Here is a 13,637-nt window from a genome sequence, read left to right as displayed (position 1 = left end):
GCTGCATATGTCACAGCCTGCTGCCCTCTACCCCCAAGAGGTGACCACCCCACTAGCAGTGCAACATGTAGCCCCTAACCACACAGCCCCTGCCTCAGACCCTCGAGCTGTCATGTACCACAACACACTCCCACAACACCCATCCACCACCCCGCACATGCACCCACGTCCGTATGAGCCCCCAATGAATGCTGCCGTCAGAGCCGCAGCCAACACAACCCTTCCACCAGCTGCATATGGTGGGTTCATGCAAACTCATCAGGTAAAAAATGTCCAAATCTTCACTGGCAATCCAGACAGCAAAATACTTGTAGAAGACTGGGTTCGTGATATGCAGTACCTTCTGGAGGCAATCGAGCTCCCCACACACCTCCGCTTTTCGACTGTTGTGCGACACCTGAGCGGTGAGGCCAGGAAGCTAGTCCTGAACCTACCCCCCCACGACCAGACTCCAGAGAAGGCGTATGAGGAGCTCAGGGCTGAATACAGCGACACACAAGGCTCACTTGATCCACTAGCCGACTTCTATGAGCGCAGCCAGAGGTCCGGGGAGTCTGCCTGCTCTTATGCTATTGCTCTGGAGGCAACACTGAGAGCGGTAGAGGAAAGTCAGAGAGGGGGCAGGCAATTTCCTGATCGTGATAGTAAACTCACTCGACAGTTTCTAAGAGGGCTTATGGATGAGATGGTGTATGCAAGGATCGCACCAATGAAGCCCAGGCTTTTGAGTTTCCGGGAGCTGCAAGCAGAGCTTAGAAACCTTTCAAAAGAGACTCAGAAGTTCCAGTCACAACACAAGACAAAGAAAGCGCTCACCCAGGTGCAGGTCACATCAGAATGTGATACCAATATGAGGTCAGAGAGGTCAAAACACACTTCAGAGTGGACAGAGCTTAAAGATATGGTCAAGAAATTAGCTCTTAGCCAAGAAGAACAGGTGACCAAGTTGGCTCACCTTGAGTTGAGAATTGCTGCACCTACCCCTGCACCAGCCCCTGCACCCCCACTAAGGCCCCAACCATCTCCCAGAACAGTTACTCAGGGCTCCAGTGTTGTTTGCTACCAGTGTGGGAAGCAAGGGCATATAGCCCGAGTATGTCGAGCGGTGCTCCCAGATCCCAGTCTGCCCTGGACTCACCGACCCCAGCCTGCGACCTCCGCAGAGAGCACCACGCCCCACTCAACGCAGCATTTAAACGCCTAGAGCCTGTGGTAACTGGGGCAACCATGGGCAAGCAGCAAGACCCCCCACTGCAGGTGAGCGATACTGATGATGGAGTAGAGGACATTCCTATTGTGGGTCCCAGGAATGAAGGTGAGGTGGAAGTCAATGGATTAAAGTGCAGGGCTCTTATCGATTCCGGCTCTCAGGTAACCAGTATTACTCACGGATACTGGTGCAACCACCCTGACCTCCATGGACAGAAACTACGGCCCTCTAAAATACCCATAGCAGGTGCAGCAGGTCAGGATGTGCCTTACTCTGGTGTCCTGTGTATTAAGTTGAAAGTGCTGGGGAAAGAGTTCCAGAGAGTGCCGGCTTTTGTTGTCCCTGACTCCGAGTATCGCTCCTCCGTCCCACTGCTTGTGGGAACTAATGTCGTCCGTGCCGCCAGGAGGCACCTCCAAGCAACCTATGGGGAGCAATATCTTCAGCGGGTGAAGGAAAGCCATCCAGAGTGGTACACAGCTTTACTGGAAACTGGCGACACTGAATATACAGGAGCAGACGACATGGTGGGCCCTGCTGTGTACACTGGCCGTAAAATACGCATCCCGGGAGGGAAAGAGATGGACTTAATGTGCAAATCAAAATCAAAACTGGCCCACAAAGAAAGACATACACAGTGCTAATTGAAGGCCACGCCTCCATTCGGCTTCCTCAGGACCTTATGGTCGCCAAAGTTCTTGCAGATGTGAAGAAAGGCTGTGCTCCTGTCAGAGTGATGAACCTGTCCCAACAAACTGTCACAATCAAACCACACACACAGCTGGCCAGCGCCTTCCTGGTGGACAGTGTTGTGGATTTTTCAGCCACGGAACAGGGTTGTCATCAAAATGAGGAGAACAAAGAGACATATCGGTGTCTGCACCAAGTTGTGAGCAGTGGTGGGGTGGACATAAGTGAGGCAGCAGTGGAGAATGAGCGCCAGCGCGCCCTCCTAAAAGAGCTTGTGGAGAGGAATATGGGGGTGTTCTCACAGCACTCAATGGACTATGGCCACACAAAAACAGTGCAGCACGAAATCCCCCTGGTCGACTCAAAGCCCTTTCGACTCCCATACCGCAAGATTCCCCCTTCACAGTGGCAGGATGTGAGGAAGTTGCTGACAGAAATGGAAACAGCAGGGGTTATCAGGCCTAGTAAGAGTCCATATGCTTCGCCAGTAGTGATTGTTACCAAGAAAGACGGATCACTAAGATTATGCATCGATTACCGAAGGCTTAACGCCTGCAGCACAAGAGATGCATTTCCACTGCCCAGAATAGAGGAGGCCCTGGAGGCTCTGGGTCAAGCAAAGTATTTCTCAACACTTGATCTCACATCTGGATACTGGCAGGTAGAGGTGGCGGAGCAGGACAAACACAAAACAGCATTCAGTACTCCCATGGGGCTGTTTGAAGCCAACAGAATGCCTTTCGGCCTTCAAAACGCTCCGTCCACCTTCCAGAGACTCATGACCTGCTGTTTTGGCGATCTGAACTTCACCCATCTCCTGATCTACCTTGATGATCTGATCATATTCTCTAAAACCTTTGATGAGCATCTGGAGAGGCTGCAACTGGTGTTCGATCGACTGAAGGAGCATGGCTTGAAGTTGAAGCCTTCCAAATGTCAGCTTGTGAGAAAGGAGGTGCACTACTTGGGTCACCTGGTGTCTGCGGAGGGCATCAGGACAGACCCAGAGAAGATCAGCAGAGTCAAGGACTGGGCGAGGCCCACGAATCGTAAAGAGGTGCTTCAGTTCCTGGGATTCACCGGATATTACAGGCGGTTTGTGTGCAGTTACTCTACCTTGGCCGCGCCCCTGTACCGCCTTACCGCTGGTGACCCTAGAAAGAAACGGAGAGGGGGGAAGAAGAGGTTAGTGCCTGACCCGCCCTTTGTCTGGACTGATGAGTGTGAGGAGGCTTTTCAGTCACTGAGAGAAAGATTGACAACTGCTCCAGTGTTAGGCTATCCAGACTACAGCCTACCCTTTCTGCTCCAGACTGACGCCTCGGGGGAGAGGCTTGGTGCTGTATTAGCCCAAGTTCAGGACGGAGTCGAGAGAGTCATAGCTTATGGCAGCAGAGGCTTGAGCCCAGCAGAGACGAGGTATCCTGCACACAAACTAGAGTTCCTCGCTCTGAAATGGGCAGTGACCGACAAGTTCTATGACCATCTATATGGGCGCAAGTTCTCAGTCCAGACAGACAATAACCCCCTCAAGTATGTCATGTCGTCTGCAAAATTGGATGCTACAGGTCAGCGGTGGGTGTCTCAGCTGTCAGCATTTGATTTTGATGTGCAGTATCGAAGGGGACAGAATAATGCGAACGCTGATGCCCTCTCCCGGCTGTCTAACCAGGAGGTCACCCAAGTCCTGCAAACCTGCCCTCAGCTTGTATCAGCCAAAGTACAAAGGTGTGTAGAGGAACAATCTCCCCAACAACTGGAAAGCTCCGCTTCAGAGGGACCTGAGCATCAAGAACCTCTGTCACACACGCTCGGTGAATCCTATCAAGATGTGGGGATGGACTCTCTACCTGCATTGACAAAACAGGAGATTCGTGCAGGGCAAAAAGAGGATGCTGTAATCGGTCCCGTTTTGCACTTTAAAAGTTTGAACCAAAAACCGAGCCGCAGCGAGAGGATTGGTGGTGGCAGGCAGGTTTGCCTTCTCTTAAAAGAGTGGCGGAGGTTATTAGTAAGGGATGGAATAATGTATCGTCAGGTCCAAGACTGTCAAAGGGGAGTAGTAGAGCAGCTGGTACTACCAGAGAGATTTCACACATCCGTCAAGACTGCACTTCATGATGACTCAGGGCATTTAGGGTTTGAGAGAACGCTGCAGATGATAAGGGAGAGATTTTACTGGCCTAAGATGTTCCAGGAAATCAAGGCTTGGTGTGAGCAGTGTGAAAGGTGCTGCCTCAGAAAGACTCCGACTGCAGGCCTCAGGGCTCCCCTGGTCAGTATTCACAGCAGCGCTCCTATGGAACTTGTGTGTGTAGACTTTCTGACTCTGGAGAAATCAAAGGGAGGCATAGAAAATGTGCTTATTGTCACTGACCACTTCTCCCGGTACGCCCAGGCCTATCCCACTAAAGACCAAAAAGCCTGTACAGTGGCGAAGGTACTGTGGAAGAACTTTTTCTGTCGGTTTGGATTCCCAGCAAAACTACATGCAGACCAGGGGCGTAATTTTGAAAGTGCTGTGGTGAAAGAGCTGTGTAAGTGTACTGGTGTCACTAAGACACACACAACCCCCTATCACCCCCAGGGTAACGGCACCACCGAAAGGTTCAACCGGACTCTCATGGACATGCTGGGGACACTAGAGCCTCACCTGAAACCCCGCTGGCATGAGTATGTGGATGCAATGACACATGCGTATAACTGCACCAAACATGACTCTACTGGGTACACACCGTATTACCTAATGTTTGGTAGACATCCACGACTCCCAGTCGACCTGATTTTTGGGCTTTCTACCACCAAAGAGCCATGTGAGTATAGTGAATATGTCCAGACCCTGCATGACTGTCTGTCGGAAGCTTATACTCAGGCTAACCAGGCCTCACGACATGCAAAAGAGCAGCAGAAAAGGTACTATGATCAAAAGGCAAAGAGTCAAGGTTTCAGCCCAGGGGACAGAGTCTTGGTCAAAATATGTCATGTGGAGGGACGGCAGAAACTGGGAGACAGATGGGAGTCACGCCCATACATTGTGGTGAAGAAACACACCAGTATACCAGTATATGTGGTCCGAACAGAGGATGGTGAAAAAGAGAGAGTGGTTCACCGCAACCTTCTTACACAGTGTATGTTTCTTCCGGTGGAGCGGGCTGGTGCAGCAACAAGTGCAGGAGTTGAGTCTGACATGGGGGACTGGGAGGTGGATGGCATGGAGGTAATGGGGGAGGAAGCCGAAAAAGTGAGTCAAGGGGGGGAAGAGGACATAAATGTCAGCGACACCAACGCACTTGATGGCCCCAGCCTGAGGAGGAACCCACAGAGAACTCGACGTCCCCCAAAGAAACTGTCTTACGAGTCACAGGTGGTGAGATCAAAAGAGGAACAGCAGAAGATAGAGAGGGGCTGGACATTGTGGCAGAGGGCCATAGCAGAGAGAGTAGCAGGGCACGTATAATCCACGGAAAAAACCCCAAAACAAACAAGTTTTATTAATGGTTTATTTACTTTGATTGCATTTACACATCTACATTTCATATGCAACTCATGGTATTAATACGTCACTTTCAGTGTGATCTGTTTTAATGTTTATGCTCATAAGTTTTATTTGTTTTGTTTTGTTTGGTCTGATGGCTGGGACGCCATCAATTAAAGAAGGGGTAGATGTAAGGTAGTAATGCAAATCCGCCACAGGGTGGCACTGTTACGCTGTATGTTCCCCTGGGAATGCCGCAAATGGCGATGTTTGTCCCTCTTGCAACACCGTACCCCTAAGTCTTGTGCCGGGCAAAAGGCTACGTTGATCGAATGTTTTTTGTTTGTCTGCCGGAAGGTGAGCAGTGTTACTGGCGGTCTGCATTATCATAAAAATATTGATTTATATCGCACATATTGTCTAACTGTTTATTTTGTGGTGTTAATAGACAAGTTTGCTTATAACCTAGTTAAAGTTTGATGTCGAACATTGTATTTGGCAAGAGAAATGTGACAAAAAGTGTTGGCTAGCCTGTTGAGCATTAGCATAGCATATAACGCAGGATGCAGTATTATTTGAGCAGATTATCCATGGTTTTTTGTTTAATTTTATGGGTACTAAGTGCCTTATTTAATTTATAATGGATGACATTTGGTTTTGCCGTAAGGTAGCATTTTGATATGAGATGTGTTTATTTGCACATTTGCACTTTTTATTTTAATTTTATTTTGAAAGAAAAATGTTTTTTGTTTGTCTGCCGGAAGCTGTGAGTATGATGCGGCCAGCGGCCAGCTGATTGATGAGAGGTGAAGTGTAAGCGAGTGCCAGTAAAGTGTCCAGGTCTCAGCCACGATCCCAAGCCTCCGCCTCCTTCCTTTTCCACGCAAACATCATACTACAACAAACACAACGCAGAGTCCCAGGGCGTGTAGGGAGACGACGGCCGAACGCAAAGTGCGGGTTACACTTACACTGTTCGTCGTTTCTCCGGATTTTCTCTTCAGCCACCGATCCATGATGTTTGTATTTCGAACGGTTCACTTCACTCTTTGTTAGATTCTACTTAATTTTCACAATAGTCAGGAGGTCTTTGACATGAAAATCCTGTTATTGGAATGGAAGCTAACTAGGTAACCTAGGTAACACAGGCTAACTGAAGAGACATGACTCAAAACGCAGGTTTGCATTAGACAAATTGAACAAAATTCTTAGGCTTATTTAGGCTACATTTTGATTCACTTTTAATTTAGAAAACATTTAGAAAACAGCTGTACTCGTAACTTTGCATTGGAACGCAGATGAAGGTGATTTGAGAAACACGATTTTTTGCAATCCTCCCGTGGACCAGTTGGGGGCGCTCGCGGACCACTGGTGGTCCGCGGACCACACTGAGTATCACTGAATAGTGTTTTTTTCCGGAAACCGTCAATGGTGTTGATAAAAGTGCTCAACAAATGAGGAGCGGAATATCAATATATAGATTTTTTTTTTTCTATCACCACAGATACAGGGAAAAAAGGCTTTAATGCATTGCAGTACACGCCTCTTTCGTGCGTCGTGCACTCATCAGCTGCTAATGATTATTGATTAACTAAATAATCATTAGCAATGATGATTAACTCATCATTAGCAGCTGATGGGTGCACGACGCATGAAACAGGCCTGTACTGCAGTGCATTAAAACCTTTTTCCTGTGCCTGTGTTGATATTCCGCTCCTCATTAGTTGAGGACTTATAACACCATTGACGGTTTCGGAAAAAAACGCTCTGTGTGTGTGTGTGTGTGTGTGTTTAGGGCGGTCGCCTCACAGCAACAGCAAGAAGGTACTGGGTTTGAGCCCCGGAGTAGTCCAACCTTGGGGGTCGTCCCAGGTCATCCTGTGTGGAGTTTGCATGTTCTCCCTGTGTCTGCGTGGGTTTCCTCTGGGGGCTCCGGTTTCCTCCCACAGTTCAAAGACATGTAAGTCAGGTGAATCGGCCATACTAAATTGTCCCTAGGTGTGAATGTGTGTGTGTGTGAGCTCTGTGTGATAGTCTGGCAGCCTGTCCAGGGTGTCTCCCTGCCTGCCGCCCAATGACTGCTGGGATAGGCTCCAGCATCCCCGCAACCCTGAGAGCAGGATAAGCGGTTTGGAAAATGGATGGATGGATGGATATATAGATATATCTATATATATGTAGTGTTTTTTTCCGAAACCGTCAATGGTGTTGTGAGTGGGCGACAAATGAGGAGTGGAATATCAACAAGGATACATGAAAAAAGATTTTAATACATTGCAGTACAGGCCTGTTTCGTGTGTCTCGCACTCATCAGCTGCTAATGTTTTATTCACAAAGAATCATACAGTCTCTATATAGCCCGACGATTGGCAGCTTCGACGGGGCAGAGACTTGTGAGCTAGTGGGCTTGTACTTGTTGTCCCAACTACAGGTCCTAGACATCAACGTCGGGCTATATAGCGACGAAGGGCTGGCAGTCTGCAACAAACCGGCAAGAGAAGTCAAAAGAATAAAAAAGAAAATGTGTAGTATATTTGCAAACCATGGGCTAAAAATTACAATTGAGGCTAACAAAAAACAGACTGACTTCCTCAACATCTCACTAGACCCTAGAACTGGTACATACAGGCCTTACATGAAGCCCAACAATATACTGCAATACATCCACAGAGAAAGCAAGCATCCACCCTCCATTTTGAAAAATATCCCAGTGAGCATAAACAAAAGACTTTCATGTTTATCATCCAGCTAAGCCATCTTTAACGAAGCAGCCCCCCCCCCCATACCAGGAAGCCTTACAAACATGTGGATATGATTTCAGACTTACGTACAATCCACCACCAATTAGCAACAGCCAGCAACAACAACAAAAAAAGCGCAGCAGAAGGCGTAACATAACCTGGTATAACCCTCCCTACAGCGACACTGTGGCCTCTAATATTGGGGAAAAAAAATTTCAAGCTTTTGGATGAGTGCTTTACCCCAGACCACCAATTGAGGAAAATATTCAACAGAAACACTGTCAAAATGAGCTACAGCTGCATGCCAAATGTTCAGCAGGTTATTTCTTCCCACAACACAAGCATCATGGCCAAGGCACAGACCCCCTCACCACAACCAAACACCTCCAACTGCAAATGCCGTGTTAAGACATCGTGTCCTCTAGAAGGAAAATGCCAGATAGAGGGAGTCATCTACCAGGCATCGGTGACAAGAGAAGACAACTACAATGTGGACACTTACGTGGGATTAACAGAGGGCCCTTTTAAAATGAGGTTTAACGCCCATATGAGTAGCTTCAGAAATGAGCATGCGAAAAATGCAACGGCCTTCAGCCGCCACACTTGCTCATTGGTAGACAAGAGTATCAGTTATTCCGTCTCATGGAAAATCCTTGCAAAGAGTAGTGCATATTCAGTTAGGGGTAAAAGATGTAACCTGTGCTTGGCAGAAAAGTATTTTATTATTTGCAGACCTGATATGTCCACCTTGAATAATAGAAACGAATGGCCACCAGTTGTAGACACAGGAAAAAATATCTCCTTTGTAACTTATTATCCCCCCATTAGATAATACACATATGACGTTTATTAGTTTTTTATTTTAAAATATTTTTTAATTTTTAAAATATTTTAACTTCCTGCACTTCCAACTGTGCCCTAACACAACCTCAATATATAATTCACATAAAGTACCTTGTTATATTTCTAATGTACGCCATTTCAACAGTGCCCTGGCCCCTAAATGCTTTTCAAATCAAACCCCAGTCCCATTGGTTGTAATGTTTTCTACCCCTCAATTGGTTGCTGTGCATCATAAGTACCTACCCCATTGGTTGTTATAATTTGAATGTTTCCCCATCTGATTGGTCACTGTCTAACCGAAATTAGGGGCGTCACGCTGGGCAATGTAAACTGTATGATTCTTTGTGAATAAAACATTAGCAGCTGATGAGTGCGAGATGCACGAAAGAGGCCTGTACTGCAATGTATTAAAATCTTTTTTCCTGTGTCCGTGTTTATACACACACACACACACACACACACACATATATATAGGAAACCGTCAATGGTGTTGTGAGTGATATATATAGTATATATATATGGCGGCATGGTGGCGCAGTGGTTAGCGCGGTCGCCTCACAGCAAGAAGGTCCTTGGTTCAAACCTCAGGGTAGTCCAACCTTGGTGGGTCATCCCGTGTCATCCTCTGTGTGGAGTTTGCATGTTATCCCCGTGTCTGTGTGGGTTTCCTCCAGGGGCTCCAGTTTCCTCTCACAGTCCAAAGACATGTAAGTCAGGTGAATTGGTCGTACGAAATTGTCCCTAGGAATGAATGGGTGTGCGTGTGTGTGTGTCGGCCCTGTGATGGCCTGGCGGCCTGTCCAGGGTGTTTCCCCGCCTGCCGCCCAATGACTGCTGGAATGGGCTCCAGCATCCCCGCGACCCTGACAGCAGGATAAGCGGTTAAGGTAATGGATGGATGGATGGATATATATATATTTCTGTTGGGTGAAAGTGGGATGGTACAAGTTATTTAGTTGCAAGTCTATAGTAAGTCAAGTCCGAGCCTTTTTTTAAAAAAAAAAAATTTCCAAGTCGAGTCTGAAGTCATCACATGAAAACCACCTCTCTGTTGTGGACAGATGCAGACTAAGTGTCATGGCTGTGTTCTTACCAGGGTCTGGATAGACTGGGGTGCTCTCAAACAACATGGTGGTGGTTCCGTTACACAGCGGCCCATACACAACGTAGCTGTGTCCTGTTATCCAGCCAATGTCAGCTACACAGCCAAACACATCACCAGGCTGGCAGTCAAACACATACTGCACATATAACAAAATGACATGAAAACATAGTGAGTTTTAAGACTGCAGCAACCTTGCCCATTACATGATCCAGCAGAAACATTTATTTATTTTGATCATGAAAGACTGACAGAGGATCAGAAATTAGAAAAGTTTTTTTTCTTTCCTTTTTTAGATATGAGATCTCTCAATCTGAAAATAACAAACTTACTATTTCAAGAGAACGGAACTAAAATCAAGGGTGGTAAAAAAATCAGTCAATGAATCCTCCGTGTTTTATGAATGTTGAACGGTGATATTTGGATCCATGTTGTTCTGCAGATGAACGTTACCTCTGTTTCTTCTTTCCAATCAACTTTTATTGTTTTTTTCCCCCCAAAGCAATATGGCAACCTAATGACTGCTGATCTGAAAACCTTAGCTAGCTGGCAAAGGTTCATTCATCCATCTCTCTCTCTCTCGCTCGCCTGGAACAGACTCAAGAGGCCCTGTCTGTTTTAGATAAAGCAGCTTTTGTCTGTTGTTTCATGGACAGAAGCTGGCAATCAGGCAGGGGAGAGCTTGTGCTAAGCTACTTTACAAATTAGCAGCAAGATGTAAAGGGGGGTTATTCGGTTATCATCCCTAAAATCATGTCAGCTTTGCAGAAATCCATCAATACACGTCTGCACACACAAACAAATACACACAAACAAATACTAACAGCAAATCTGCGAGAAACCAGCTGTTCGCGCTTGTGGGTGCTGGAAGTGAATTTGGAGGCAGACTTGCCTCTGAGGTTGGTGATTTTATTGTTTTCAGGGTCGCGTTATGTAACTCTTATCTATTGTATTCCTCTGAATCTCTGTTGCTAATTTAAACAGAAAGCACTCTCATTATGGCGTTTTGGGTGGAATGGGTCAGCTCTGACGTCAAGACTGGAAATCCTATTCCAAACCAGTTCCTCTGCGAGAGGGAAGAATCACATTGTTCACTGAAATTCACCATTCACTCTGTTTATATTTAAAACCACCGCTTCTGTAAACTCTTCATATTGTCAGCTCCATAATCAAGTTGCTGTACTGTAAAAAGCATTATCATTTATAGCATTGATAATATATTACATTAAAGGAATTTTTTTTTTACAACCTGGGTCTTATTTGCGTGGTTGTTTTTTTTCCGTCATAAGTACATATCAGTTACGATATTCATTCATTCATTCATTCATTCATTCATTCATTCATTCATCTTCAGCCGCTTCTCTGGGGTTGGGTCACGGTGGCAGCAAGCTAAGTAGGGCACTCCAGACATCCCTCTCCCCAGCAATGGCCTCCAGCTCCTCCTGAGGGATCCCAAGGCATTCCCAGGCCAGATTGGACATGTAGTCCCTCCAGCGAGTTCTGGGTCTACCCCGGAGTCTCCTCCAAGTTGGCCGTGCCCTGTAAACCTCCAAAGGAAGTTGCCCAGGAGGCATCCTAATCAGATGCCCAAACCATCCCAACTGGCCCCTTTCGACGTGAAGGAGCAGCGGCTCTACAGCCTTCATCAGCTGATGGCTCAGCTGATGAAGGCTGGCTGCTTTAGCCTGCTTACCTTTCCTGCTTCCTCTGCAAGCTGCTTTGCAACCTGCTTTGCAACCTGCCTCCACCCCAGCTCCTCCTTTTCATGCTGTCTGACTTAATAAATGTAATTTCTGTTTTCTTTGCTGCTGCTCTCCCTGCCTTAGATCTTTCCACATATGCACATGGGTGGGCAGGGAGGCCCCACAACAGACCCATACCATCAAATATAAGTTAATGCAGGTGACAATAAAAGTTTTCTTTGACTAAAGTGGTCCTGACGGAAAATAAAAATAAGACCCAGGTTGTAAAACAACTGAATTATCCATTAATTTTTACCATCAGTATTTAAAAAAAAAAATTATTTCTGATTTTTCCCTTTTTTTCTCCCAATTTAGTGGCCAATCGATCCCTATTTTAATTCAAACACCCACCCTCGTACTGCATGCGTTTGCCAACTGCATCTCTCCGGCCGGCAGTCTCGAAGGAGACGCCTCCCGCCTTTCGTGACGAGGCGACTTCAGGCCGACCCACTGTTTTTTCCGACACACCAGAGACGCATTCACGTGACGAACACAAGCCAACACCGCCCCCCTCCCGAAGACAGCATTGCAAATGATTGCTGCTTCATCAGGTCCGGCCATAGTCGGATTTGACGAGACCGGGGGGCGAACCCCAGTCCGCAGTGGGCAACTGCATCGATTTAAAGCCGACGCTTAGACCGCTACACCACCGCGGACCACCATCAGTATTTTTAAGATGGTGAACATCCTTATTGTAATATTTTAATTCTTTGCTTTAAAGATGAAAAGGAGGCCATGGCCGTAAAACTCTGGTTGTGTTCTTGATTGTGCTGACATGTGTGAGTCTGTGTGAAAAGTGTTTGAAGTGGATTGGATTTGTGTGTACCTGGTGGGTGAGTGCGGTGTACAGCAGGTAGCCAGCTTGCGTGTGGACGATGCCTTTAGGTTTGCCGGTGCTGCCGGAGGTATACAACATGAACAACATGTCTTCACTGTCCATGGGCTCTGGAGGACAGATGGCAGACTCCTTCTCCATGGCCTGAAACACAGAGGTCAAACACAAACCTCAGGAGATACAACAAATCCACGGGAATTAAGATTAATGACAATCAAAAACAAAAGAACATTTCAAAATGACAACCACATCAGCTTCTTTTCTTTTTTATTTGCCCAACTAAAAGACATGAACACAAAAATAGATATTAAAGACATGATAAACAGACACTGAAGATATTCTAAATTGATGCAAATCTGAAGACAAACTGTATTATACATTCAGACTAGAGAGTATATTGTAGTGAATTCGGGGGGCAGTCCGAGATACCGTCGCCACAGCCGGGACACGAACCCGTATCGCCCGTACTGCAGGAGATATCGCTAACCGCTAGACCAGTGGTCGGGAACCTATGGCTCGCGAGCCATATATGGCTCTTCCGGTGACGGCATATGGCTCCCAGACAATTTTGAGTTGAAATTTTTTAAAAAAAAATCAGTTTGGAACTGATTTTAAAATGTGATATTTCTTAATAATACTGTGTCATTTAAAAGTAAACAAATTAGTTTTGAAGATAAATTTCACGGGTCACGGGCCACGGTCGTGGGTCGGGTCGGGAACCAATGGCTCGCGAGCATGTCCGGGTCATTGTAAAGGTGAAGAAATCAATTTTATCAGATAGCCAACTAGTTTATCCGCTTCAACCCTTGTAACGGAAAAGATGGCGAAAAGAAAAAAAGATGATGATTACCGTGCATTCCAGGCTGCGTGCACAGAGGAATTTGCATTTGTAGAGAGAGCAGGATCTGCGGTATGTCTAATATGCAAGGATAAAATTGCATCGATTAAACGGTCAAATATAAAGCGGCACTTCGATACGCACCATGCTTCATTTGCATG

At 46.5% G+C, this 13,637-nt stretch overlaps 1 protein-coding gene across 1 annotated transcript in view; it reads right to left on the bottom strand.

Moving 5' to 3' along the window:
• acss1 (acyl-CoA synthetase short chain family member 1) overlaps positions 1-13,637 on the bottom strand; it is a 127,120-nt gene that overhangs the window by 73,901 nt on the left and 39,582 nt on the right. The window contains exons 5-6 of the mRNA XM_056291422.1: positions 12,630-12,782; positions 10,053-10,200 (exon numbers count right to left, since the gene is read on the bottom strand). Coding sequence (XP_056147397.1) covers positions 10,053-10,200; positions 12,630-12,782 — 301 coding nt within the window. The remainder of the gene's footprint in view (positions 1-10,052; positions 10,201-12,629; positions 12,783-13,637) is intronic.

This window comes from Lampris incognitus, chromosome 13 (genome assembly GCF_029633865.1).
Source record: "Lampris incognitus isolate fLamInc1 chromosome 13, fLamInc1.hap2, whole genome shotgun sequence".
NCBI classification, from domain to species: domain Eukaryota; kingdom Metazoa; phylum Chordata; class Actinopteri; order Lampriformes; family Lampridae; genus Lampris; species Lampris incognitus.
Note: the sequence above shows the minus strand (reverse complement) of the source record. Positions and strands in the feature narration are given on the sequence as shown.